The sequence below is a fragment of the Mustela nigripes genome, chromosome 15, assembly GCF_022355385.1.
Source record: "Mustela nigripes isolate SB6536 chromosome 15, MUSNIG.SB6536, whole genome shotgun sequence".
NCBI classification, from domain to species: domain Eukaryota; kingdom Metazoa; phylum Chordata; class Mammalia; order Carnivora; family Mustelidae; genus Mustela; species Mustela nigripes.
The window spans coordinates 29,339,742-29,363,703 of record NC_081571.1 but is presented as its reverse complement, the minus strand read 5'-3'; the positions used below and the strand labels follow the sequence as shown (position 1 = coordinate 29,363,703).

General features: G+C 48.8%; 1 protein-coding gene across 3 annotated transcripts; it reads left to right on the top strand.

The window, feature by feature from the left end:
- The first annotated feature begins 1,036 nt into the window (after window positions 1-1,036).
- SERP2 (stress associated endoplasmic reticulum protein family member 2) lies at window positions 1,037-21,766 on the top strand. Of its 3 annotated transcripts, XM_059377851.1 has the most exons (4): window positions 1,037-1,145; window positions 1,368-1,485; window positions 6,076-6,148; window positions 19,650-21,318. In XM_059377851.1, exons 2-4 carry the CDS (start codon window positions 1,402-1,404, stop codon window positions 19,781-19,783), a joined length of 291 nt encoding a protein of 96 aa, XP_059233834.1. In that variant the 5' UTR covers window positions 1,037-1,145; window positions 1,368-1,401; the 3' UTR covers window positions 19,784-21,318. The 3 variants fall into 3 exon arrangements, with proteins under 3 accessions (XP_059233834.1, XP_059233836.1, XP_059233835.1); XM_059377853.1 differs by lacking the exons at window positions 1,037-1,145; window positions 19,650-21,318 and adding an exon at window positions 14,611-15,017 and having other exon boundaries at window positions 1,253-1,485; XM_059377852.1 differs by lacking the exons at window positions 1,037-1,145; window positions 19,650-21,318 and adding an exon at window positions 21,326-21,766 and having other exon boundaries at window positions 1,259-1,485.
- The last annotated feature ends 2,196 nt before the right edge of the window (window positions 21,767-23,962 follow it).

The window sequence follows — 23,962 nt, the reverse complement described above, 5'->3', positions numbered from 1 at the left end:
GGAGGAGGGTGAGAATCAGTTTGATAAAGAACCCTTAAAAAGAAAGAAGGAGCCTCTCTAAATTCCTACTGACATCAGGAAATTCTATCCACACAGAACCCTACAGATGTGGGCAAGGGAAGGACTGGGGTGTGGGAGCCAGAGGAAGTCTAATACCCCAGGTCTTCCCCCCTGATTCCCACTGCCCCAGATCTCCCAGGCTGATGTTTCCCTTTGTCTTCTCGGCCCTTCTGAGTTCCTAAGAACTCACTTCAAGTGATGCAGCACAAGGAAAAGTGAGGGACTGAACCCCTTTCCCTCCTGCCCTAAAAGAAGTGATCTGTAGGGTCCTGACACCAGCCGGTGAGATGCATACACTCCAGTCTTTACCCCTCTAGTGCAAGGAAAGGGCAGTTCACATCCCATCCCTTGGGACAAGGGTGGCTGGAGGAGGTTCAAACTGCCCCAGGTAGGTGCGGAGCCAAAGCAGATCAAGGCCGCCCAACTTAAGGTAGTGACCGCCACATCCGGCTGCGCTGCAGGCTGCGACCTTCCTCCACCTTTCGCTCAGATGTCTGGCTGGCAGTCCTGCCCTCAGCTACCAGGGACAAGATGACCTACCCCAACTCCAGCTTCACACACATTCCTCCCCATCCTCCCGGAGTTCCCGCCCTTTCTGCAATACTTAAGAAAGTTCGGGCACTGGGCTTCCCTGGAGCAGGGCTCTCCCCCAGGCACCTGAAGGAGAGTTTCTTTGGCCCGTCCCCCAAGAGCATGGGCCCAGCCTTGCCCTGGTTCTGCTTGTCTCTTGAGGACCCCCACTCCACAGCCCGCCAACGCCCGCCAGCCCCTGCCTCCAGGGCAGCGCTCGGCCAGGGGTCAGCGGTGCAGAGGAGCCCGCTAGACCTGGCTTAGAGCGCGGCCACCCCAGTCTGGGCCCCGGGCCTCGGCGGGTCCCCGGTCCCGGAACCCCCAAGCAGTGGCGCCCCCGCTCCTATGAGCGCACAAGGCCGGGGACCGCCGGAACGCTGGGACCCGCCGCGTTCGGGCGCTGGCTCCCGACCCGGCAGCAGGGGCCCGGGCCGAGCGGCTCCGCGTGCTGCGCTCCGGCCGCCCAGTGCGGGGAGGACGCGCGGCAGCGCCAGCCTCGGGGCCGCGCTGGTTAGGTAGCAGGGGGGACCGGAAGGATGGCGAGGAAGTAGGAAAGGGTTTCCTGAGATGAAAGATTACTTCCGTCCGGGCTCTGGCCTCTCTCTGGAGCCGGCTCGTTGGGGGCAGGGGAGCGGGGTGCGCGGGGCTCGGGGGCAGCGCCTTGCCACCTGCAGCGCCCGCAGCGGGCGGGACGCGCGCGGCCCTGTCGGGGGGCTAACGCGGGGGGATTCTTGCAGGTAGGAGTCGAGAGCATTTCCTAGCGCCCAAGCCATGGTGGCCAAACAGCGGATCCGGATGGCCAACGAGAAGCACAGCAAAAACATCACCCAGAGAGGGAACGTAGCCAAAACCCTGGTAAGGCGGGGGCGGCGCCGACCGGGCAGAGCGGGGCCGAGCGGGGCCGAGCGGGCTGGGGCGGGGCGGGGCGGGGCCGGCCGGGCGGGTGGCGGGCACCGGGCCCGGCCTCCCTACTCCTCGCTCCCCGGCCCCAGCCCGCCCCTCCCGCAGGGTCCCGCAGCGTGGGCGCCGAGAGCCGGGCTCTGGGAGGCGAGGACCTCGCGGTGCTCTTGCGCGCGGCGAGGGCCGGGGTGGTGGTGGGCCCCTTGGGGAGTGGCTGCTGGGGTTACCACGGAGGCTCGCAAGAGCCTCCCCAGGAGAAAATGGGGCCTTTGTCTCTGGGGAAAAACGGAAAGTCACATCCTTAAGGAATAGTTAAACCAACTGCGTGACATGGGGCCCGGAAGTAGGTGCTAGAACGTTTGGTGAATGAATGAGTAAATGGAGGCCACTGATCATCACCTCCTTCCAGGCTTTGACCCCTGCCCTCCACCCTCAACAGACTCCCACCACGATAAGGTTTTCTCTCCAGCCCCTTTGTAATGGGGCTGTATAAGTTGGAAGGGCCCAGAGTGGGAAACCACGTTTCCCTCCACCCTCCTTTCTCTCCTTCGCCTCTTCCCTAGTGAGGCCTCTGACCACCTCTATCTCACCCTGTGAGCTCTGGCGGGTCCTGATGGTATGATCCAGAACTCTGGAGAATAGACTAAAGGTTTTTATCACTGGAGTCTAACGTAAAATCCGGGCCTTACACACAGGGTTTTCTTTTAGCAAAGCAGAAGATCTTCAAGAGAAAATGCCAGGCCCGTGATTTTGGATTCTCAGAGGCATGTCTGGGATGAGTTGTTGGGCAGTGTTGGTCTCCAAGTCTGTGAGCCAAGGCGCCTGGAATCTATTATCCTAGACACATAAGCAAAGTCCAGCTGAAGCTTGGGGTTTGGCTGGAAAAGCTTGCAGACCTGATGAGGCAATTCCTTTTAGCCAAAGAAATGATGCTAGTTTGTAACTGAGCAAAAAGCTGGAACTGCTATCATCACAGCAGAATTCCTACAAAACCAAGCAGTACCATGGCAGAGAAACCTTAGAATCAAACTCAGCTCTGCCTAGAGCTGTATACACAGCTTGAGACTTAAAAGTTATGCTTGAAATTCTCTCTTTGGGTGTTAGATTGTTTAGGTGTGACTGAGCAGTAAAATGCAATTACACTATTGAATCAAAAACACTTTTCACCTAGATCTCTTTTTCCTATTTGTTTTTACTCAAAATAAATAAATAAATAAATAAATCTTGCTATCCCAATTGACCTTGAAAACAAATTTTAATTGATATTAAACCACTTAGGGTTTTATATCCCTAGGAGATCACTTTGTCCTAGATACCATACAGATTAGCTGATGTGCTGAAAAATCTCTAGTTCCATGGTTCTTTTTAATGAACTAAGAAACAAAGAATTAAGGAAGTTATTAACTGAAGGTTGACAAGTATGGCCTGCAAAAGTAGCAATTTTGCAAAGCCAATGTATCCATTAGGCTTGGTAAACTCAACAACTGCCATGTGGAGCTTTGTAAGACCATTGGAAAGTGAGAACTGGGGGAAAGCGAAAGTTACTTTCTTCAAAATAAGAAGATTTAAAATTGGGAGATAATGTTTAAATATCTAGAAAATGTACGTACCCCCATTTCCACTGAAGTAAACTTCCAGAGCTACATTCAGATTTCTTTAATCTATGATGTGAATGAATTTTAATAGGTTCTGATAGACCATGGAGTGGGCCCTTCTAATGTGCCTGGCATCTGGGGTGGGGGTGTCCAAACGGCCCTATTACATGTGTAATGAAAGTTTTCCAAACCAAGCCACAATCTCTGTTTATCTTCAGGTGGTTAGAAGGGCTCTTCGGCTGCCTTTATTGTAAACAGAACAGCATCAAAATAGAAAATTGAAATTTTCTTTCAAAAGGAAATACTCTAAATCCTAAATCTCATTTTCCTAATTGCAGGTCAAACACAATTATACTTTGAAAGATGTAACTTGCAAGGGATAACCTATTCAGGATGCGATTGGGGAACATGTGAACAGATTATAACTGAAAATTCAGAATCATCATTCAGAAATAAATCCCTTCAGTTGTATGTAGATGTTTCAGTTTTTCCTTAGCTAATAGCTATGGCATGAATATTATTCTCCCAGATAGCAGATAAATCCAAGAAACAAAGAAATAGAATAATCGTTTTGTAATTACACGGTAGCAATTTCTTCATGAACGAAGGGGTATGTAAACTTCAGAATTCAGAGTTACCCTGCTGGTGTATAAGCACAGGGAAAGCCAGCCTCTGACATTCCAAAGCCTCAGTAAGTTGCAAACTCCTGTTTGAAATGAACCATGTCATTTGCAGGATTCTACTGCTCTTTTTACCTTTCCCAGCAACAGATTGAGCTGTAGGTGCATTGCCCCAATGGGATTGTGCTGGGTACTGCTTCCAAAAAAGAGGAACTTAAAGCTCTCAGAAAAAGGATATATTGCCATTCTTGAGCTCTGCAAGTCCCCCAAATAATATTGATTCACTGGAAAATGTCATCCAACAGATTTTTGTGTTGTATATTCCAGGCTCTTCATGTTGATAATTTGTGTTTTTCTACAAAGGAATAACAATGGACTCCATTTGGTATACACGCTAGACCAGTCATTCATTGACAGGCTCCCGAATTCACTTGTTGGCTTTGCTGGAGTTAGAGTGAAATGAACTTTTTATATGGCATCGGTGGGATGATAGCAACAGAGCTGTGGTTTCTGGTCAGCTGTGACAGATTGTTAGGGCATTAGTGAAGATGGTGGGGATGGGTAAGTGCCACAGTCTGTTCGGGTAACTTCAGTTAATATCTTGATTATTTACTTGATATGCCCTTGATCTGGTGATAAAGGCCAAAATATGATTCAGAACAGCTCTGGGTAAAGTTATGCAGCTGGATAAGACTGATTTTTGTCCTCATGTGGTCAAGAGCAGCTGCCATTCCCTTGCAGCATGTTTCTTTCCTGCAAGAGCGGTGCTAGATACAAGCTTGTCAAGGACACACACTGAGAGGTTTTCATCTTTTAGAGCTCACTGACCATTAGCACTTTAACCTACACTTCTCTAGTAAGAGAGCTGCAGGGACAACCCTATAACCAGTTAGGAAGTATTTATAAAAAACAACAATAGCCTTCCTAGACCCTGTCTCTACTCTACTTGACCTATGAAATCATATTTAATGAAGTTCATATGCTTATTCATTCTTTAATGAACACTCCTTGAGCCCCTACTATGTTTAAGTCCTGAGCCAGGCGTTGCTGTGTGTTGCAACAGGGAAGAGCCATGGTGGCTGCCCTCATGAGCCCACAGTATGATCACAAGGATAAATGGATACACACTAGACACTGACAAGAAAAAGTGCATGGCAATATGTAAGTGGTCAGTGAGCCCACTCGAGGTAGAGGACAGGAGGCTCTCAGAATGGAATGGGTAAGCTGGGAACCAAAGGACCATCGCCTTATCTGTAATAAAATGAGTTCTCTAACTTTTACTGGTGATAGATTGTTTCTGGCTCACCCATGTGAGGAAGCATTAGTGAATTATTCCATTTTTTTCACTCCAGCTTCTCCCTTTTTATTTGAGAAATTCACCACCTTTTTTTGGATGCTTCTCCCCCAAAACAGCTTTTCCATTGACTGATTTGATTTTAAGGACCAAGCCCTACCTGCCAATAGACTGGGAGGGGTTGTGGATGGTGGTTTTTAATACATCTGTGCAGTTGGTTGGAGGGGAGCAGAAGCTATGCAGGGCTCTGGGTTCGTGTGGGCACGGTGGTGCCCTTCTGCTCCCCAGGGAATGCGGAGATTTCACCAACGAGAAAGCTTCGCTGAGGTTCGGGAGCTTTATTACAAAATGCTGCTTCCTTCGCATATCCACTCATGATTGCTGGGAGGCTTCTGCCTTTCCAAGGATTTCCACAGCACCAACTTGCCAACTTTTTTTGGCACGTAGAAGATTCTGAGAAAATGGCTGTTCTGTGACCTTACTTAGAATCCACAGATGCAGGGAATTAAAGATGAGTCCTTTAATGGAAAACACCCAGGTTCTCTAATGGGGCAGACCTAAATCCCAACCCTTGCTCAAGTTCCCAAACTTCAGGGGTCCATTTCCCAGCTACAAATCGGAGATGATAATTTGCCTTGTACCGCGTTGTGGGTGGTGGAAACAGGGGTCGTAGACTGCCTGGGAGAGAGCCTGGCGTAGAGTGTGCCTTCCACACATGGAAGCGATTTGTCGTAGCATCATTTGGGGCTCCTGAATCACTCAATTGTTTTGTGTATTTTTACCCCATCTGTCCCCAGAATAGCTAAACCCACCATGTTCACTGAGTTACAAGAGCATAAATAAGGTCATGATGAATCTTTTCATACCTATCTGGACCCTTTACAGTTGAATTTCTTCATCTGTGTCTGCCCACTGGGCATTGAGATTGGATCTGTCTCACTCAATGTGAGTCGTCTCAGCCTTTAGTGGTGTCTAGTAATACCCCACAAATGTTTCCCGAATCAACGAACCTAACCTTCCTTTCCATTCTTTTCAGAGGCCGCAAGAAGAGAAATACCCCGTGGGACCATGGCTGTTGGCACTGTTTGTTTTTGTTGTCTGTGGCTCAGGTATGGGTTTTTCACTGACCTCACAGCCCATGTTCTGCTCTGTCCTTCAGAAACACACTTCACAAGTAAATAGACAAAGAAGTATATTGGCCTGGGATTCAAGTTAATCACTGACTGAAGCCTTCCTCTCAGCAGGGTTTGATTTGGTCTCTAGTCTAGCAGAGCAAATACGAATAGAGACAGAATTGATATACTATCAAATCATAATCATAAAATGATTACACTGAGCCATTAAGTTGGCTATAAACACTGTAGAGTTCAGTTAAACCTTTGTGTGGAAGCATAGCCTAAAAAGGGCAGTTAGAACAGGAGCACCTGTCTGCCCGAGATAGATCCAGATTCCAGAGAAAGGGAGAGGCTTTCTCCTTAAGAGGAAATGCCACAGAGCTCCTAAATAGAACTGAGCCTTTGACCTGTGCCTCAACATACAGTCCCCTCGTACTGGAAGGTGGTAAGTTCAGAGAACTTTGCTTACACTCATGTGTAAACACACACACACACACAGGAGAGGTTTGAACAAAGGATTATGCATTGTTTCTAGCTGAATTCTGTTATTGGGAGTCTTGTAATTTCTCCAGGGGTTGGGTCTTGAAAATAGTGCTAAGTGAGGAGAAGTGAGGTCACTTCTAACAAGGTAGGCCTTCGGAGGTTCCCAAGATCTTAAAGAAACAAAACTGAACTCCATTCCCAGTGATGTGATTCGAAGGGAATCCCTTACCCAACATGGGGATCCCTCATCTTTAACAGAGGCTACCCAGCCTCTGCTAGAATACTTCTGAGGGTAGAGGGCTCACCTCTTCAAAAAGCCTATTCCATTTCTGGATAGCTCTAATTCTGTTAGAGGTATCCCCCCTCTTTTGAGCTACACTGTGCCGTCTTCTCAATAGTTCAGGTGTGAACTCCTAAAACCACAAGGCATGGCCTCATTGTCTTCCGAACATCTTGAATCTTCAGATTATTTTAAAGATGAGTTTAAAGTCTGCAAAATGAACTCCCCTACTTCTCCTAGCCTTGCCTCATAAGATGTGGTTTCTGGACCCCTCTTCTGGATACACTCCATGACACTCTTACAGAGCTCATACAGAGCATTTGCAGCTGCAGAAGTGGGTCTAGAAATGGTGTGACTGCTACAGAGGCAGGAGGCCTGTTACTGCCCTTGATCCCATCACTCCGCTTCTCTCAATATGGCCCGAGCTTTGGTTCATTTTCAGCGGTCACAGCACATCCTAGACTCACACCGAGCTAATGACCCACCTAGCGCCACCAGGCTCTTCTTTACATAAACGTCCTGCAAGCTCAGAAACGCATCTCCACACACCACCCCCCAAACCAAGTTGTCTTTTATCCCCATCACACATTGCTTTATTGCACTCGTGGCCCTCATCAACATATGAAATTATTTCATTTGCTTACTTATTATCCATTTTCTGCCACTGGGACATAAGCTCAGGGAAGGCAGTGTTTTTTTTTGTCCAGGAAATCTGTACGTTCTTGTAAGAATCTAGCACACAGTGCGTGCTCAGTGTGGTTGGATGGACTTGTGGACATGAGGATGGTGAATGAAGCCAGATACACCCCGTACTGTAGATACCCAGCTGACTTCTCTGAGACCTCATACAAAGCTTCATGAGTATTTCTATTAAAATTTTATTGTCAGTTGTCAGTTGTCTTTCTACAGAGTAGCCACTAAGTCTAGAAATATAGAAGAACAGACACCATAAACGGCTTGCCGATCTTACCATGTATGATTTGGTCAGTGACATTACATGATATGGTCAGTGTATCACCTTCATCAGCAACATGCAGTTCAGAGCAGTGTAGAAAACTGCAAGGAATTCAGTGCATTGATGCCATGTTTCCGTCAGCTGCCTGCCTATTCCTCTGTCACACATCACCTCCAATGATCCCGTCTCTGCTTTTCACACCAAAACAGAACAAAGAAAACGTGCCGCACAAATATCAAGAGAAGCAAATCTATATAAAAAGGCAATCTCCATTTTCAGGCTTTATGGCCAGCCTGTACGTTGCTCAATCTTGAACCTTGAGCCTTTTATCTAATCCTCTTTCCTGGCCAGCTTTACGGTCTCTGAAAACATGCTATTCCTCCAAGTCACTGATAAAAGTGTAGACATGGCGAAGCCCACGGAACGCAGTTAGAGAAAACTCCCTTCAGGTTGACCTTGAGCCTCTCAGCAAAACTCGTGCAAACCGTCACCATGTGGTGGGGGTTCCTGTGGGCCTGGCACAGTGCCGGGCTCTGGGAACACAGATGCCTCCGGAAGGCTGCAGGCACTGAGCGGGGTGAGGGGGAGATAAGGAAGCCGTTTGTTGTACCTGGGGGCTGAGTGATGTGATAGTGGAGTGCCCAGTGTGCTTGGCGGGCATGGATAAGGGACTGTCTCCGTCTGTGTGGACTGCTGTGACAGAACACCGCGGGCTAGGTGGCTGGTAAAGAGCGGAACGTCATGCTCACAGTCCTGGGGGTAGGAAGTCAGACCGGGGTGCCCGCATGGCCGAGTGAGGGTCATTTCTCCTTGTATCTTCCTGTGGGATCTTCGCATGGCAAGAGGGTGAGGGAGCTCTGTGGGGTGTCTTTCATGACAGCACTGATCCCATTCACGAGGCTGCCCCCCTCATGACCCAGCCACCCGCTAATTCCCCTAGCTTCTACGGCCATCCCATTAGACATTAGGATTCCAACCTGTGAGTGCAGGAGAATGCACACAGCCAGACTACAGTGGGGACTTCTAAATCACACCAGGCAGAGGGCAAAGTTTCCCAGAGGAAGGGCTGTTTGGGGTGAGCACTAAAGGACAAAATAGCTCGAGACAGTACTGCCAGGCTCAAGAATGGCCAAAGCCCAGTCGTAGGGATCCATGAGCCTAGTCATCCCACAGCTGGGGTTCTCAGGGACTAAACAGATCCAGAGCCAATACTGTTGTCTTTTTTGATGTCGAGATATACATTAACTGCTTCAGCTGGGTTAGCTAGCCTGTCGGGGGCGGGGGGAGGCGATTCAGTCAATAAAGTGATTTGGTCCGTTTTTCTCAAACCCACGTTGGTTCTCAATACTCATCCTTTTCGAAGGGCTTAAAAACCTTCTCTAAATTACATTTTAATTATAGTCTTGCCAGGCTCTCGGTCTATATAGTGGGAACAGTGTCTTTTTCCCCTTGGGTAAATTGGGACATCTGCTGACAACAATCTTTTGGAGTTCTCCCAGCCTTCATTTGTTTTTCCAGGGATTAAATACATTGGCTCTGTGATCCTTTCTGTGAGTTTGTGCAGGGGCCTGGGATGGGAGGCTGCAGGGCCGGAGACGCGGATGTCAAGCTACTGAGAGGACACAACAGCCCCCTGCCCCCGCCCCCTTTCAGACCCCTGCTCTCCTAGTCAGGAGTTGGGTCACCTTACTTTCTCTGTGCTCCGTTAACATGCTACCATGATCCCTAAGTCAGGGGCCTCATCTCTTTTCAAATTGTAACTAAGACTCATCCACTACCGCCACTTTTTTTTTTTTTTTTTTTTTTTTTTTTTTTTTTTTGCAAGCCTTTGCTCAAGCCGGGCACTGTTCTCACAGAAATGTGTCACTCCTCCCAACTTGTCCTTGGTACCATGCCCTTCCTTCTATCTTGGCACGTGTCCTTCGCTAGCCAAGCATGTCATGAAAAGTGCAATAACTCCTCCCGATCTATCCCTGTGGCCACCTCCCTGGGACGAGTCACGATTCCGTTCATCTTGCAGAACCTCCCGTCCCTCTTGAGTTTCTCCCTCCGAGGGTTCCAGGGCCGGCATGTTCTCTGCAGTGTGGGAAGGAGGGCGGTTTCTGCCCCAAGTCCAGCCAGGCAGCTCCTCTGCTTCATGTCCTGAGCCGCCTCAGGGATGGGGTCACTGGAGCTCCTGGTCACTGTTGTCTCTGAATCCGCGTGGCTGGTGGTTCTGTTGCTGGTCCATGTTGCTGGTGTGTCTGTTTTTATGCAGGAAACTTACGGAATCTTCGAAGATTAATGAAGGTGTGGATCATGGATCTGATTCTCTTGAAAGACTCGTGCGCATTACCTCACTCTGTTAACCCGTTTTTCTATTAATGATTGGTTGGGCAAAGTGCTCTTTTTAGAAATAGTGTCGGCGTACCTAGGATGGGTAAATATTCAGGTCAGGCGAATCATCAGGAACGTACATCTTCTCTGCTTTCTTAGCTAGATTGTGGGAAAGGATCCAGACTGGGAAAATGTTGGCATTGAAGTATATGGTCTCTTATTGGCCACCCTTACTCCATTTTATGTGGAAAAACAAGTTCCCAAACCTCCAGGAGGTTACTGGGCCCCTTAACTATGGGGAGTCCTGACCCCTTGCTTCTTTGCTGTGGCCTTCCTCATTCTCCACACATGCCTTTCGTGCCTGCCATGCTGATAAGAGCAAGATAAGGAAAAGGAAGTGGGGGAGAAGAATCAGTAAAGTGGGGAGGGTACAGAGTGCAGACGCCCAGAGACCCCTGGCACGAACATGCAGCCGGCGAACGCCCACCCCCTCACTAGGAAACCAGATAAGAGCGCCAGACCTCCTGGGGCTGCCCTGAGCTCAGGCCCGGGGTTGGAAACCCTAATACCTTGTCCCGTGGACCTGAGTTGGAGGAAGCTCTCTAAATACACCCCTTCAGAGTAGGTAGATTTCCACTTTCCATGATTGCAAAAGGACTCTTGGGCAAGACACTTCTTTGAAACCTGACCAATTGGCTGTAACAGGCTAAGAGGTTAAGAGGCCTTGGAGAGGGGGGATAGTTCTGGAATGTGCCAGATGTAGGTTCAAAGCCGAGATTCGCTATCAGCTGGACAACCTTGGACACATGATTTACTGTCCCTATCGATTTCCTTTGTGATCAGAGAGGGAAACTAGTAGCCCTTCACCCATAGCAAGCTTGAATCCTACAGCTTCCATCAGTGCCCTCACGGAAGCCATCATGGAGAATGGTTATGCCACCAGGGGGATGGAGGGGGTGGCATTTGGCTTCCATTTGCCTTTGCTCCGTCCAGGCTCAGCCCCTCGCATTGGTCTTGATCTTTCACAAAGCAACAGGCCCTCCCTCTCCACTCCAAGGATGAGTGTGAGCAATTTAAGTGATAACCCCCCCGGGTTCATGAGACTCTCTTCTGATAATAAAGCATCAGAATCTTTCAGACCTGCCCACACAGGAAGAGGGACGGAAAAGGGAAGCCCCCCACATGCAGAAATCAATGAATAGGGGGTTGTACTTTAAGTTGCGTATCAGAAATAAAATGTAAGTTGCATTTCCTTAACCCAACCTGAATGCACCACTGTTTGGCTCTAGGAGTTTTCTTTGTGAGACACAAAAGTTTTGGGAACAGTGTGTTCTTTTGAGATACAGTATTCTCCACGTTGGACACCTCAGGCCATGCTGTCCTTTGTTCTGTTTAATTTGGTAACTATTGTTATTCGTATTATATACATTCTGTCAGAAATCTAAAACCTGTTTCTCAGCTGAATACCTGTTCTGAGTCTCCTCTGAGGGTGAATCTGAATAAGCCAGAAATTTTTCTCGTTTAAGTCTTGGCCTGGGACTTGGTTTGGCTTGGGCCTTTTTAACTGGTAGGATTTGTCTTTCCTTGGTTTCCAAGGACCCCAGATGCACACTGAAGCCCAGAGGATTCAGGCCCCTCCCTCGCTTGGAGACTTAGCTGTGTTTTTCTCTCCCTGGTTTATAAAAACAATATCTTCCATTTCTACAGGCAGTGGGGCTCTTTCCAGATAAACAGCTCATCCTGACTGTCCTGGTCCCCAGTGGCAAACCTGCCTCCTTGAGAACCGTGTGATAGCTTCTGAGGAGTGCTTGTTGTTATCTGGAGACTCAGAGACAAGCGTGACCCAGAATGTCTGTCTGAGGCGGCAGAGATGTTGTCACCCAGATAGGCCAACAGCTATCTCTGGGAGACACTTGCGGTCCTGACGTACTGTCCCAGAGCACTAGTGAAGCTAGTCACCTCTGCCTGCGGCCCCCAACCCAGGCCTCTGGGGTTTTCCTCTCCCCTTTGTCCTTAGCAACTTCAAGAGCCTGATGGGGAAGGCTTGGGAGGCCATAGTCGAGCTCTGGGGAAAGTATGCTGCAGATGACCAATCACGTTCGCCCTAAACCAGGAGGTGACAGCAGAGTCCAGTGTTCATCTTTGCCATTCCTGGCCAAGGCTTTTGCTAACGTTCGGGCCACGGTGTTGGCAGGATAACCCAACCATCTTTGGCATTTTCAGCTTTCCTCTTTGACTAGAAGCCTCCTGGATTCGATGAAATTAGGTCTTTTCCTTAACTTGTTGGCTGTTCAGACAATTTGATTGGTGAGTCAGCATATACACGTATCTTGTGATCCTGAGGCATTATTTACCTTTTCCGAGCCCTGGTGTGAAACTGGACATTGACAACAGCAGTCTGAGGCAGCACTTGTTGCAACATGGCCATACCCTTCCGCATCCTTTCCCCTCACTGAGGTTTCCGGTGGATTCTTGGAGGCGTCATCTCATTCCCATGATCCCTTGACTCCCAAGGAGAAACTCTTATGTACCAGCCATGTCCCGGTTCCTCCCTCAGACTATTTCTCCCTCACATATTCCTAATTTCAATTTTATTCCTCTCGCTCTGGCCAAGCCTGATATTCATTTCCTAATTAGAGATTATGAGAATTTTAATGGCTACAGAAGCATGGGTATTCTCGAAAGTGATGAGCTTATATCCCCCATCAAAGGGAAACCTCTCGGGGAATAAGACTAACCAATGCCTGCTATTTCCTTCGGACTTTTCTCTGTTTTCCAGTTTTGTCAATGAGCATGTATTACTTTTATAATCAGAAAAAATTAAGCGTATTTGAAGAGGAAAACATTTAGACTAGTGGTTTTTAGCCTTTAAAAAAAAAAAAAGAGCAGCTGAATTCTGTTCAAATGTTAGAGGGAAATAAATGAAAGAGTAGCTGTTCTGGTCGAAGTGGGACCTGTGTGTGTGTGTGTGCGTGTGCGCATTTGTGAGGGAGTGTGTGTGTGTGTGTGTGTGTGTGTACGGGGTACCTCTTGTGTTGCTGGATATTCTGATTTTTCCATGCCAGGAAGGGAATAGATATCTGGACCCTCTTTGCATATCAGCAAGGAAACTGCTCTGGCCCAGAGCTGGTCTTTCAAGACAGAGCTAATGCCTCTCAGGAGAGGGCCTGCTAGGTTGATCAGGCACGTGAACTGTGAGTTGCCGCACTGTGTGTGGGCAGCAACATTCCCTTTGTCTGTCACTTAACAGACTACACTCTCCTGAATCCTCCAGGGACTCTGCGTGCTGGGGGCTCAGGGGAGGAGGAGGTGAGAGCGTGTCACAGACCAGGCTCATTTTTCAGGGCAGCCTCCTCAGAACAGATGTGAAGAAGTGCTTCCCTGAGATGTTCGTAGCTGGGCCTGAACCACTCCTGTTCCCCAAGCTTCATGTTCCAGGTGGTCCAACTGTCTCCCTTGACATAAGGCTCCTCTGTTTCTGGAAGACCCAGCACCCCCACCCTCCCTAGAATGGGCGGCTTTTGTTAAGAACGGTGTGGAGGAGGGAAAGGGCCAAGCTATGTGTGTGCGGGCTCCGGGGCCAGGCTCCCCAGATTAACCTGGCTCTGCCACCTACTAGCCGTGTGGCCTTGCCCAACTTCTGCCCATGCTAACCCTTGTTTCTCCCATTCTTAAAAGATGTGTGGATGGTCGGTCTCTCATTCCTAGGACCTTAGGAGCTTGTTGCTATTGTCATTATGTCAATGACCCTTGGTCACACTGTCTCCCCACCTCTCGGCCTCCCAAGCAAGGTTCTGACCAAGATTCTGAAAGCTTACAGAGAAAGAAAGCATTTATCTTTCTAGTGACTTTATTGGGTTATGTTAAGAAAACTCGCATGAGGATAGATAGCTCTGAGGTTCTGAGGAAGCTGTGGCAGACCCAGCTCCCCCTGGACAGGTGAGGGACAGTTTGTCAGTCAGAGGTCGGTGGTGTCACTTCTGCTGGGATAGCTGGAACCTCTTCTCTATTTCTAGAAAGAATTCTTTATAAACTAGCGGATAAGAGTGAGAAGGACCTCTTTGTACAGCTGTTTTGGCTACCATTTCCTGAGTACTTACTACAACACAAGGCCTTACATGTACCTTTTTCTTCTCGTCTCATAATCCTTACAAAAAGGCTATGGTGCTCATTTTTCCAGATCATGAAACTGAGGCTTATTGGAGGAAATCAGCCCACATCCCACAGCTAAAGCATGAGGGAGCTGTTACCCAAACCTGAACTCTAAACCCATCCACTTCCTATTAACCCTGCCTGCCTTCTCTCTCACCACTTCTCCCTAAGTACTACCAAGTGGAAGTTTTTCACCAACCTTAGACCTCTAGTCTACAACTGCATATTGAAAACAACTCCTGTTAAAACATGTCCTACTCTCCCTGCCAGAGGTTCCAGGTGCACGGCCATCCTAGGTCTGCTCCCAAATGGATAAAACCTTGACCCAGCCATGGGCTGCTTGCTGACTAGGCCACCGGTCACCCGATCACCTTACTCTTTTCTGGACCTTGCTCCAGGACAGACTTGAATTCACCATGTCTTCAGGTTGACCAGTAAACACCAGCCTTTCCTGGAAACCTCCAGAACGATCTCGAAACTGTGACACCCAAAATGGTTGTCACATCCTCTGAGGCTGACTGGCCAGCAGAAGGCTTGAGGGACTGAGCAGGCCTGGAGGAGCCCTTCTGTTTCACCACTGGAGAAGGACTGAGGACATTCCTCTGCTCAGGAACTCTTGCCTCGGGACCTGAGATGGACACTCTGGAAAAGATGTCTCATCTGCCTCTGGCTCCCACGAGGTGAGCTGCGAACTCCCTCGTTCTGTGCCACCGTCTGCCCTATGTTTTTGGGTCTGTGTATGGTCTGCCCTAGCATTTGGGTCTGTGTATGGTCTGCCGCTCAGAAGAGCATTTCTGCTGTCTGCCATTTTATTGGAGATAGAGGGCATCCCATTCTTTGCTAATAATATGCCTTCTTCCCATAGTGCCTTTCTGCCCTCGTGTATCCCAGGCACTTCTCTCTCTTCCCTCTTCTCCATCTCTGGAGAAGCTACTGGGAAAGGGATCGGGAATAGTATCCTACCTTTGACTCTCTTTGTACTGAACCTTCCTGAGAGCTTAATGATCCACCTTTGCAATATCTTATTTCTTGACCTTCCTTCTTGTCTCTCACAGAACCTGTCCTTTTTCTTACCAGCTCTTTTTTATTATTATTTTTAAATGAAAAATAATCAGAATTAAGTCATTTCTAGAGTTGTCTTACCCTCCTAAATGATATTCCTCTGGGCCATCTCAATCTCTCTCCTCAGTAACTCTTTTTATCTCGCTTCTCCTCAACCTTATTTTCAATAAAAGTGGCCTTCTGAAGTTTCCACTTGTCGGGAAGGCAGCTTTCTGGCAGTCTCCTCTTGTCTAGTTGTCTAATGGTTTCCTGGGGGATCCCTTCCTGTCATCCCCATGTCCTTCTGGCACTCCCAATTATTGGGATAGGTCAGTCCCCAGGGTAAGAGAGGGTTGGGATGACATAGTCCCAGGACTTAAGGAGTTTATTGTCTTTCATGACTTTCTTTCCCTTCCAAAGACTAAGCTCTTGCAACATTGGAATTTAAAAGTGGTCATTTGCTGTTGACTCTTGGTCCACAAAATAATTGTTTGAGGATTTTTTTTTTAAGATTTTATTTATTTGACAGAGAGACACAACCAGAGAGGAAACACAAGCAGGGAGAGTGGGAGAGGGAGAACAGGCTTACCATGAAGCAAGGAGCACTATGTGGGCCTCGATCCCAGGACCCTGGGATCATGACCTGAGCCATAGACAGAACGCTTAATGACTGAGCCACCCAGGCACCCCGGGGATTTTTAATACATGTGTTCCTCCATGCTCTTTGCAATTGTTCACCTTTTGTTCCTCCAATAAGTATTTACTGAGGAACTACTATGTGCCTGGAGCTGAGCTAGGCCCAGAGGTATAGTCAGGAGCAAAATCATCCAAGGTCCCAGGGTGCCTGGTTGACTGAGTTGGTTAAGCATCCAGCTCTTGGTTTTGGCTCAGGTCATGATCTCAGGATCATGGTATTGAGCCCCATGTAGGGCTCCACACTCAGCAGGAGTCTGCTTAGATATTCTCTTCCCTCTGCACCTACCTCCCTCACTCACATTCTCTTTCTCTTAAATAAATAACTACAGCTTTAAAAAAAAAAAATCAAGGTCCCTGCTTTCCTGGAGCTTACAGCCTCGTGGGAAAGCAATATGAGTTCATCAAGTGGTCATGCTGAAATATATGAAATTTCAGCCGTAACAGTGTTTGAAGGAGAGGCATGTAAGACTGGGAAAGCATCTAACGCAAGAGGCATCCTCTGAGCAAACGGTTCTCCAGGTGTGGTCCCTGGACCAATAGCCTCAGCATCACCTGTGACTGACCTGGCTAGAAATACACATTCTCATTTCCCACTCTGGACCCATTGGATTAGAAAGGGGGGGGGGGGGGGGGGGGGTCCAGCTTCTGTTTTCATGCGTCCTCAGGAGACTATTGTACACACGACGTGGGTTTGAGAATTCATGCTTCTGATGGTCAAAGAAGGCTTCCCTGCAGAAATAACTTTTGGATTAGAAGGGAAAACCAGGCCATAGGACAGGGCGGGAGAAATCTTAAAGACAGAAAAAAAATGGCATTTGCAGAGGCCTTGTGGTGAGAGCAGAGGGCTTTTGAAAACATGAGGGATTACCCCGAGAAAGAAGAGTAATACAAGTTGTGCCCAAGCAGGTTGATAAGGCCGGGATACGCAGGTCATGGAAGCCTCATCAAGGATTGGACAGTAGGAAGCTTTGATGTACTTTAAACACAGGGATGACACAATCATATTTGTTTTCATTTAAAGAATAATACTAGCTACAGTATGGAGCAAGGATTGAAGAGGAGCAAGAGTAGGCCAGTTAGAGGGCATTGCAGGGGTCTGGGGGAAGATGGCAGTAACTTGCACTAGGGCAGTTTCCAGAGGCAAGGAGAGAAAGGGGCATAATTGCAAGATACTTAGGTCAAGTCCCTGGATCTTTGGTGATCAGCTGGGGTGTTAAGGAGGAGTATGGAATTTTGGGTTTACATATAAGATGGAAGATAGCGATGTCAAGTCTGCTGGTGGGAGGTGAGCATGAGAAGGTTCTGTTGCGTTTGAATGTCTTTGAGCCACCTATGTGTAGATCTCAATTAGATAGTGGGAGGTGTGGGTCTGGAGCTCTGAGAAGTCAGAGCTGGCAGTACAGTCCACAGATGAGTCATCCAAAGCTAAGAGCCAACTAAAATTGTGGGCTAGGGTGAGGTCGCCCAGGGAGAAAGAATGTTAACGAACAGAAGAAAGCCAGAATGCTCATTGAGGAACATCATTATTCTCGTTTACTGGTCAGGTGGAGTTAGAATGACCCTTACGGAACCCATGGCATGTGAAGAGCCAAAGAGAAGGAAGAACACTAGAAGCCAGGAGAATATAGGGTCACGGAGGCCAAGGGAAGAGAGAGGTGAAGGAGGGAGTGGTCCACAATGGCGACTAGGGAAGGAAGACAAGAAGCAGGTGGGAAATGCCCTTTGGATTAAGTGAGGTGGAGGGAGATTTGTGGCTTTAGTAAGAAATATTTCAGTGGACTGAAGAGAGCAGAAGCTACACTGACGTGCCTTGAGGTGGGGGTTGAACGTCAGGAAAGGGAGTGAGTGTAAACAGCTTTCTCGAAAAGGTGGTAGAGTGGAAAAGAGGGCACCTGTTGTTGGCAGATGTGGAGTCAGGAGGATTGTTCTGGTTTGTGTGACCATTGGGCGTCAATGATGCTTGCATTCGAAAGCCTAAGTATTTCATTGCGAGGGGGCTGGTTAAATAAAATAAGAGATGGGACTATCTGAGTTTACTGACGATCAGGAAGCTAAACAGGATGCAGAGGGCAGAGGCTCCGGGATTCTGCAGCTCCTGCTCCAGCCTGGATTTTTCTGAACCTCAGCGACCTGCCCAAGGCCAGATGCCCTGACCTGGAATGCCTGCCGTCCCTCCTTTTCTTGGCATCTCTCCTCCCTGCTGTCTGGCTTACCCACAGCCCCTTTGCTACAGCCTGCTCAGCTGTTTTCTCAGCTTTGTTCACCCACTGTTAAGTTATTAACTTGTCAGGGTCCAGACTCCCCACTTCCTTTCCCACTTTGAACCCACTGCTGGCTCCCTTCCTGTTCACTGCCTCGCAAAGTCAGCACTTGGAAGCCCTGGGCTGCTCTGCGGGTCATTACTGGCAGCCACAGACAACTACAATTACCGTAATTGGTATAGAATGCCGAAGGCTTCTTAAAGACATTATTACAACTGAAAAAGGAATAATAAACACAGCCATCTCTCCATTATCTTAGAGGTGGAGGCAAATGGCGAGCGTAAGATAAACTTTATTCAACGTCATTTCTCCAAGCGTGTTCAATTTCAGAGTCACCTGTAACCCTATGAAGGACCGTCAGATTCTCACATGTTAATGGATGGATTCAGTAGGGTCAGGAGTGATCTTTAATAAGTTCTTAAAGCAGATTCAGTCACTGGTAAGTTTTAATACAAGTGTGGAGACTCTGAAACTAGAAGATTTTTGTCTGAGAGTCTTTAGAAACATTTGCAGCCGGTCCTTAAACAGAACTGGGTGGTTTTATCATTACCCAGCACTTTTGAAGTCATGAATTAACTGAATGGGGCATGATGGACTTAAAGCACAGGCTGTTTCCTATTTGTCGACCTCCATTTCTCGTCTAAGGATAAAATTCAGGGAGAAATAACATTTTCAAGCATTATAGGATGGGCAGATTCTTTTGCTTAGGTCATGATATTTATTCCTTGTAATGCTTTGAGATCCGTATTACCTACAGGTGTACAAATAGAGGAATCAGGGCTCAGAACTATTCAGGAATTTCGCAAAGCACACACCTCTAGCGAGCCGTAGGCAGTCCTGGGCACTTGAGCTCCCGGCTTCCTGCTCATCCGTGGAGAAGAAGCAGTCATTCCTGTAGGAATGGGAGTATTAGCAACGAGCCCTGTGCACCGAGTCCTCGATGCACGCAGAGCCTTCGTCTGTGTCGTGTCCTCTAATCCCTAGAACAGCACAGCAAGCATCACGGTCCTCGTTTTACACAAGAGGAAACAAACGCCAAATGGTTAAATTATTCGTCCAGTCTGTCACACGGCCCTCCAGTGAAGACCTGGTGCCATCTGAGCCTAACATTTCACTGCACCCTTGTCTGTCAATATTCGGGATGTTTCCCTGATCCCAGGAACAAAACATGAGGCGTGGTAGATGTAAACAGTTTTTCCCTAACGTTGTTGAATATTACAGCCGCCTCCCAGCACTCTGTTGGGCTGGAAGATGGAAGAATTTACTTAATGTTTTTTAAATTAAATTTATTTAATTTTTATTCCCTGTCAGCCTTGGGAGGGGAGGACAGACCTGCCCGCCATGTCCGTAAGGTACTTTTCCACCCAGGTAGCAACTTCTCCCATCAAGACGCATCCCCAAACCCAGAAGCAGCCAAGCAGACCTCTGAGCACAACCAGAACTAAATATCGAAATCCCTTCTTCGCTGTATCTGGAGAAGAGCCCTTCCGACCTTCGCCCAGAGCGGGCTCGCTTTAATTTTCCACGTAATTCTAACAGCCTCCGTGTTCCACTGGGTCTGTAGCAACATCATAATGGAAGAGGGCCCATTGCAGGTTGGTATTGTGACACCAGAAAGGTGAGCAGAGATGGTCATAGTGAAACAAAGAAGACAGAAGCAGAAATGAGAGCCCAGCGTACAGCCCGGGAACGCCACGCACAGACTCCACGGCACTGCTCCAGTGAAGTCAGATCAATGACTCTTTTTCATTAGGGTCACACCAAGCATTTATGAAAAATTACCATTGTGTCATGTTTGGGGACAATCCAATTTAGGAGAATAGTGATGATGTGTGCAGGATTTGGGGTTTTTGTTTTTTGTTTTTCAGGAAAAAAAAAATGCATTCATGCTTTATCTCTCCTTCAAGTCTAGCTATCCAAGAAAGATTGCCCAAGGCCCTGTGTGCTTAGTCTTTGTACACCTGAAGCACAGTATTTGGCCCACAGTGCTGCTCACTAATGTTAGATGATGAAATGCCAACAGCTCGTTTCCTGAGGACTCCAGAGAGCCTGTTTTCCTGCGGCCTCTCAGCTGCATTCCTGTGTATTCTGTGTTTAGACAGGACTCAGGGAAAGGATACCCAGCTTCGTGTCAGGAAAAAAAAAAATCCTGCCACACAGGGTAGCTGCCGTGTCCTTCATTCCCGTTGGCCTCCTCAAGACTGACCAACATTGCTGGCTGGAGAGGGTGTAGAACAGAAGCTGGGCCTGACTTTCCTGGGACGCATGTGACAGCGAGAGCTAGCACCAGGCCGGGGGAGCTGAGGAAGCAGCTCTTAGCAAAACAGGCGAGGGCGCCTGGAATCCTCTGCGGGCTTTCAGGCTCCCCCCCCCCCCCCCCCCCCCCCGCAGGATAAAACCAGTGTGGCTAGGATGGGAGCTCGCTGTCCTACAGAACATGTGCAGGCAGCCCCGAGATCTTGCACTGAGGGCTCCAGGCAGCCAGCCCTCCACCCCCCGCCCCCACGCTTGGCACATCTGCTCCCAGCACCTGGCCCGCGTTTCCAGCTCAGGGGCTGCTTGTTTTCCAGGTCGCCGCTGTTTTGAAAAGGCAGCCTCACTGACCTATAAAATGGTGAAATGAGTGCAGTGCCCGTATGGAAAGAGCCCTGTCCCCCTCTCCCCAGCGGCCACCAAACCCTTCTGGGGAAGGGGGGGGGCCATAGCCCTACATGCCTGAGGGAATTCTGGCCTTCGCTCCTGATGGAATTAGCAGGAGTTATCCCTAAATCCCCGAGGCATCCATCAGCCAACCCAGCCAGGCTTCCTTTTTAAAGAAGTTCACTGACCTCTTGTTAACTTAACTCCTTGTTAGGAAATATCTAATCAGCTGTATGCTCCCACGTCCAGGGCCCAGGGGTCGGCAGGAGCGGGGCTCACCATGGGCTGGGGTTTCCGGCTGCGTGCTGCCTGGTACCTGAGCTGTCTGTCTTGTTTTCCTCTTTCAGCTATCTTTCAGATCATTCAGAGCATAAGGATGGGCATGTGAGGAGGCCCGGGGCTTTGACACTGCCCCTCTCTCTGGAGGGCGGAGGACCACTTAAGCTTTTAGCCGGGTATCTGTGGGAAGCAAACAAGACACACAGAATAGAAAAAAAGTCTCCCTCAGTTGTTCCCTGATCACTTCATCGTGGATGTCAGACCAAATTGCCTTCTCACAGGACATCTTGGTACATCCGTGTTCTGGAGCGGAAAGGACATTTTGCTTTTCTGTTGGCGAGATTGGTAGCTCCCAGGTGTCCACAGCAGCACACTGTTTTCTGGTTTGGCCCTTGGTTTCACTGATGTATGCATGTGGTCTCTGAATGATCACCAGTTTACTTTCTGTGGATACAACCCCTCCTCCATTGGGAATTGGTTTTGCAAATAAATGTCTTTGTTCAACCTTACACCATGTGTGGGCTACCATGAGAATACCGAAGTGAAGAAAATGCCAGCATAGCTCCAGGTGGGGTTGGGAGAATGTGGGGGGGGGGGGGGGGAGAGGCGGGAACTGGGCTAGAGGATTGGGACAGGGTCAGGAATCTGTATCTGGGGAACCAGAGCTAGATTTACCTTCAGGGCTTTTGCCCAGAATGAAGTCCCAGGCGGCTCTAATAACCTTGGATTTTCCACCCATTCCACTTTTTTAAATTTTTTGATCTTTTGAGGGGGTTTTTGTGGGGTTTCTTTGTTCTTTTTTTGTTTCAACACAAAAAAGGCACCTACAAAGTGTTAAGTTTCGATTAGCTGTTATCACCTCTTTGTCTGCCTGAGGACTTGGTGGGGAACAGATGTCTGAGGCCTCTTTGTGAAAATCAACCAGCCTTAGGTCCCAGCCCTGCCCTAGTGAGGAGCACAGGCGGCCAGGAATCCCGGAGTGAGTCCCACCTCACTCTGGGTGGTCAGCCCCAAGGCTGGGAGGGTGAGACCCAGGGCTTGTGGGTACAAACCTCCCCTCCCTGGCCAGCCTCCCCACGGCGCCTCAAAGTGTGGTCTGCCTCTAACTGACATCCCAGCATGAGCGGGGTGGAGGGGGAGTGGAGGGCATCTCAAAATGCAGACTCTGGGGTTCCACCTCAAGTCTACCAAATTTAAAGTGCTACAGGCGGAACTAAGACTAATGTTTTGTCAAGCTCCCTAGGTGAGGCTTATGCACTCAAAATCTTGAGGATCACGATCCTGAGAAAGCCCAGCTAAAGAGGGAGTGAGTTTTGACGCCCTCCAAGAAGCAAAGGCACCCCAAGCATGCTCTTAAGCAGACCGATCCTGGTGGGGCAGAGGGGAGGGAGGCAGGGGCTAGTAGGCGTGCCCTTTTGTTCCACTTTCATTGAGGCCTAAGGAAGTCCTAGGGGCAGCCACAGAGATCAGCAACAGGATTGGAGATGCTCACCCTGCAAATTGAAACAGGCCTGGGGTGCATTTTAAAATTCCATCTCTGCATTCTTGGCAGTTTTTTTCATTCCTGAATATTATGAGAGCTTTAAACACGGAAGTGGCCAGGACATCTGGGGGCCGGCGGGGGCGGGGTGTGGGTCCACTGGAGTCTTTCACCCCAGACCCTTCAGGGATTTTCTTTAAGGCCTGCTTTCCTTCCCATCCTCCTTTTCCTCCTCTCATTCCCACTGAGAAGGGGGAAGGTTTTGGAGCAGGCTTGCTCCAAAATTAGCAACCCCAGGAAAGCCCCCCACCCTTGTGCTCCTCTCACCGCTTCCCCCCCAACCCCCTCCCAAGCCGACAGAAGACACTTGGCACCACAAGGGTGCACACGAGATGCTCTGCGAGCTGGTTCCCCTCGTCCTGTTGGATCCGCTGCCCGCTCCCTTCTAGGTCACGGCGTAAGACCAGTGTACTATGAAAGATCAGACCTTAGGGCTCCTGCCAAGAGGCTGGAAGATGAAAGGCCACTTGATGTCAGGTTTACCTGGTCTGTGCTCTCGTCCGCGCCATCTCTAACTCCCACAGTGCCCAGACCTGATCTGAGTATGGCCTTGCTCTTCCTGCCCTGAGAGCAGCATACCCACCAAACCACTGGCAAAGGCCGTGACTGGGCCCTGTCTTTGGGGTGCCTCCTTTATTGGATGGAGTCTTCCACCAATACTAGCTTGGTCTTTTCCACAGTAGTAGTAGTCCATGGGAGCGATCATCTCTCTTTCAAGGAAAGGGAAACTGAGATTTAGCCAGATTGGGCTCCAGATAAACCCAGTGGTCCCCGGGTGACAGGTGTGGTGGGCTGAGTCAGCAGCTATGGGTAAAACTGCCTGAGATCAATCGATCTCCCCAAGCTATGCAATCATGCACAAATTGGTTTTCTATTACTTTCCAGGTAGCCTCCCAGAAGTACTTGTATGTGACTGACTGCCCTCCCTGGTGACTACTTCTGTCACCCTTCTGAAAGAGGAGACAGGGGCTGCCCCAAGTAAATCAGAGTCATGGTTGATTTATGCTGTCCAGCCGAGACTTAGAGACATTTTGTGCCGTGACACATAGTCAGAAATACATGGCAGCCCAAAGTACAACACACCCACCAAAACAAGTTTTCTAGAACCACACTTACCCTTAACATATGTCATGCGCTCTTCCCAGCCCCCGCACCTTGGACCATT